The 4,912-nt window shown below is 34.2% G+C and overlaps 1 protein-coding gene across 1 annotated transcript in view; it reads right to left on the minus strand.

The window, feature by feature from the left end:
- Positions 1–1,611: 1,611 nt before the first annotated feature.
- Positions 1,612–4,912, minus strand: part of EFCAB13 (EF-hand calcium binding domain 13) — a 176,399-nt gene continuing 173,098 nt past the window's right edge. Inside the window, exon 30 of the mRNA XM_017882928.1 lies at positions 1,612–1,787. Coding sequence (XP_017738417.1) covers positions 1,612–1,787 — 176 coding nt within the window. The remainder of the gene's footprint in view (positions 1,788–4,912) is intronic.

Raw genomic sequence — 4,912 nt, forward strand, 5'->3', positions numbered from 1 at the left:
CATTTGTCACGTATTTCTCGTGTCATGGTTTTCATCTCTGTCATTTCGTTTATGGCCTTCTCTGCATTAATTATTCTAGCTATCAATTCTTCCACTCTTTTTTCAAGATTTTTAGTTTCTTTGCGCTAGGTATGTAATTCCTCCTTTAGCTCTGAGAAGTTTGATGGTCTGAAGCCTTCTTCTCTCATCTCGTCAAAGTCATTCTCTGTCCAGCTTTGATCCATTGCTGGCGATGAGCTGCGTTCCTGTCTTCTGTGTCGCTCGCTCTGGGAGCTGGAGACTGGAGCTGTTCCTATTCGGCCATCTTGCTCCGCCCCCCCCCATATTTTATATATATATATAAAATATGTCTCACTAACTAGACTGAAAGTTTTCTAAGTGTGAATATTTTATATTTCTTTGAATCCATTATGTATTACATAATTCCTGACAACAGGGCACTCATGATCACGTCTGTCACATATAACTATGTAGGCTGGGTTGTACAACTCTAAGGGGTACTGTTCACGCAGAGATAATGTGCTTCTGAAGTTATGCCCTGCAGTGACCCCAGTCAATATAACTGATTAAGCAATGCCAAATCCATTTAATAATGTAAAAAAGAAAATACATTTCAGGAATGATTTTAAAATAATTTTTAAAAGTGCACACAATAACTGCCAAAATTTGAAAATTATAAATTCTTTTCTCTGAAATCTCTGAAGATTTACACTCAACTTCATGTCATAACTATCTCAGGTAGAGAGAGGGAATGTCCTTATTTAGTCTCTTCCTGTCTAACAGCAATTTCACACTAGCACAACCTCAGAGAATTACAATAGTCCCCATTTATCTGCAGTTTTACTTTCCTCTGTTTCAGTTACCCACAGTCAAGCACAGTCTGAAATATTAAATGGAAAATTTCAGAAATAAATAGTTTATAATTTTTAAATTGCACACTTTTCTGAGTAGTATGATAAAATCCCACACCATTCCACCATACCAATCTCTCCAGCCCTGGACCTGAATCATCCCTTTGTCTAACATATCCACATTGTATACACTACCTGCCCATTAGTCGCTTAGTAGTCATCCTGGTTATCAGATCAACTGTTGCGGTACTGAAGTGCTTGCATGCAAGTAACCCTTATTTTACTTAATAATGGCTCCAAAGTGCAAGAGTAGTGATGCTAGTATACAGTTATATTGTTCTCCTTTATTGTTAATCTCTTACTGTGCTTAATCTATAGATTAAACTTTATCATGGGTATGTGCATATAGGAAAAAATATGGTATATAAAGGGTTTGGTGCTATCCATGGTCTCAGGCATCCAGTGGAGGTCTTAAAGCATATCCCATGTACATAAGGGAGGACTACTGTACCTACTGCACTGCACCTTTTCTGATTTCTATAGAAAGTGCTGAAAACAAACATACCCTGATGGAATCAACACAGGATACTTGATGAGACTATAAAGTAAGGGCTTTAAAAAAATCTTACTAACCTTATTCAAATATTTTCTATCAAGATAAATTACAGAATGTCTTTTCTATTAAAAGAATAAAGAAAAAAATTTTAAGGAGTAATGAATGGAAAATAAGAAATGGGAATTTAAAACTACTGTCACTTTATTAGAAAATAAACTTATAGTGATTATATATACCATCAGCATCAAGTGTTTTCACTAACATCTGATGTTCTTCAGGCTTTAAAGAAATATTGAGGTCCTCAAAAGCATTTTTCAAGTCACTAACTTGAACTCTGTCACAGTTCATCAAGCTGACAGTACTGAGGGCAGTGTCTATATCTGAAAGCAAATGGAGATTCTGTAAGTTACTTAACACTCTTTGGAAATAATGTTTTTACTTTCTAAACTTCTGAACGACAATGTACCTAAAATTTTAGACTACTGTCCAAACATATATCTCAATTAATATTATCTCTATGATTCCCAAATTAATAAATACTAGCCCCAAATTCCTTTATTCCAAGCATTTCGTGGAAATGATCAGTTACTTTTGTCTCAATATCAAAAACTTCAGTTGATTGAGTTTTTAAAAATTTAACTGAATAAAATGATCATTTTCTTTAAAATAAAAATACCATCATTATTGTATCTCTGAGGGATATGTTTATTTATTTATTTATTTATTTATTTATTTATTTATTTGCTGGGATTACAGGCTTGAGCCACCGCGCCCGGCCTAGATATGTTTAATGTTATATCAGTGAGAGGGACTTTAGGGCTCATCTCTGCCTGTATGGAACTGCCCAAATTTCAGGCGGTAAAAATCTTAGTCCTAAATTTTCTTCTACTTACATACTTTGATGTCCCATTCATTTTTTTGCTTCTTCCTCACAACTTTTACTCTCCTATTAAAAGTCCCCCCAAAAGTGTGGGTGTATTAAGGTTTTAGGAATATATTGTGCCTAAATCTTTACCCTAAATGTTAAAACCTAGTATTTACTTTTTAACCTAAAAGATAGCTATTTACAAGAGTCAAATGCCATAAAATCTATAGAAAAAGTGTGATCTAAGGAGTTTCAAGGTTACAGGAAATAGATGTAAGAGTTCTTCTGTGAAGATAATAGAAATGTTAGAAGTTTTCTCAAGCTCACTCTGGATTCCTCCTTGGTCTTATCTAAGACACTACGAGTTTTCTCCTCTTTTTTAGGAGTATAGCCATGCTGCGAGTACTTTAAAAAGGAGTTATACATAAACTTACTTCCAAGTAACTCCTGGATGAACAGTGAAATTAAGGCAGAAATCAAAAACTTCTGCCTTATAATAATGGAAAACAATGAAAATGGGGATACAACTTATCAAAATCTCTGGGATGCAGCCAAAGCAGTTTTAAAAGCAAAGCTTATAGCTCTAAATACCTTCATCAAGAAGTTAGAAAGATCTCAAATTAATAACCCAACTTTGCACCTAAAGGAACTAGAAAAATAATCCTAAAGCTAGCAGAAAAAAACAAAATAACTCAAATTAGAGAACTTAATGAAATAGAGATGTAAAAATCCATACAAAATATCAATGAAACCAAGAGTTGGTTCTTCAAAAAAAATAAGATTGATAGACTGCTAGCTAGATTAACAAAGAAAAAGAGAAGATCCAAATGAACACAATCAGAAGCGATAAAGGTGATATTACAACTGATCCCACAGAAATACAAAAGATCCTCAGAGACTACTGTGAACAATTCTATGCCCACAAAAGGAAAACTTAGAAGAAATGGATAGATTGCTAGAAGCACACAATCTCCCAAGATTGAATTAGAAAGAGATTAGAAACCTGAATAGATTAATATCAACTTTTGAAAGTGAATCAGTAATAAAGAACCTACCAACAAAAACAACAAAAAAGCCCTGGACCAGATGGATTCATAGACAAATTCTACCAGACATATAAAGAAGAACTGATACCAATCCTACTAAAACTATTCCAAAAAATGGAGGAGGAGAACTCTACTGCAACTATTCCAAAAAATGGAGGAGGATTCCTCCCTTACTCATTCTGTGAAACCAGCATTAGACTGATCCCCAAATCTGGCAGAAACACAATGAAAAAAAGAATATTTCAGGACAATATTCCTGACGAACACAGAAACAAAATTCCTTAATAAAATATCAGTAAACCAAATCTAGCAGTATATCAAAAAGTTAATACACCATGATCAAGTAGGTTTTATTCCTGGGGTACAAGATGGTTCACAATCAAAAATTGTGATTCACCACATAAACAGAACTAAAAGCCAAAAGCCATATGATCAACTCAATATATATAGAAAAAGTTTTTGATAAAATCCTACATCCCTTTATGATAAAAAGAAAGGAAAACCCTCAGCAGACTAGGCATCCAAGGAATATACCTTAAAATATTAAGAGCTGTCTATGACAACTCTCAGCCAAGATGATATTGAATGTACAAAAGCTCAGACCATTCTCCTTGTGAACTGGACCAAGGCAGAGATGTCCACTCTCATTGTTCCTATTCAACAAAGTACTGGAAGTCCTAGACAGAGCAATTAGGCAAGAGAAAGAAATAAAAGTCATCCAAATAAGAAATGAAGAAGTCAAACTATCTCTCTGCTGACAATATGCTTCTATCTCTAGAATATCCAGACTCCCAAAAGGATCCTAGAACTGATAAACGACTTTACTAAAGTTTCAGAATACAAAATCAATGTACAAACATCAGTAGCATTTCTATGAACCAACAACATCCATACTGAGATTAAAATCAAGAACACAATTCCACTTACAACCGCCAGAAAGAAAGTAAAATACTAGGAAATACAGCTAACCAAGAGGTGAAAGATGTCCACAAGAGAACTATAAAACACTGCTGGTAAGAGAGTACACAAACATATGGAAAAACATTCCATGCTTACAGATTGGAAGAATCAATAGTGTAAAAAAGGCCACACTGCTCAAAGAAATTTACAGATTCAGCATTATTCCTATCAAAATACCAATATTGTTCTTCATAGAATTAGAAATAAACTATGCTAGCAAACACATTCAAACGCTAGCAGAAGGCAAGAAATAACTAAGATCAGTGCAGAATTGAAGGAGATAGAGATACAAAAAACCCTCCAAAAAAATCAATGAATCCAGGAGTTGGTTTTTTGAAAAGATCAACAAAATTGATAGACCGCTAGCAAGACTAATAAAGAAGAAAAGAGAGAAGAATCAAATAGATGCAATAAAAAATGATAAAGGGGATATCACCACCGACTCCACAGAAATACAAACTACCATCAGAGAATATTATAAACACCTCTACACAAATCAACTAGAAAATCTAGAAGAAATGGATAATTTCCTGGACACTTACACTCTCCCAAGACTAAACCAGGAAGAAGTTGAATCCCTGAATAGACCAATAGCAGGCTCTGAAATTGAGGCAATAATTAATAGCCTACCCAA

This window comes from Rhinopithecus bieti, unplaced genomic scaffold (genome assembly GCF_001698545.2).
Source record: "Rhinopithecus bieti isolate Rb0 unplaced genomic scaffold, ASM169854v2 scaffold_12928, whole genome shotgun sequence".
NCBI classification, from domain to species: domain Eukaryota; kingdom Metazoa; phylum Chordata; class Mammalia; order Primates; family Cercopithecidae; genus Rhinopithecus; species Rhinopithecus bieti.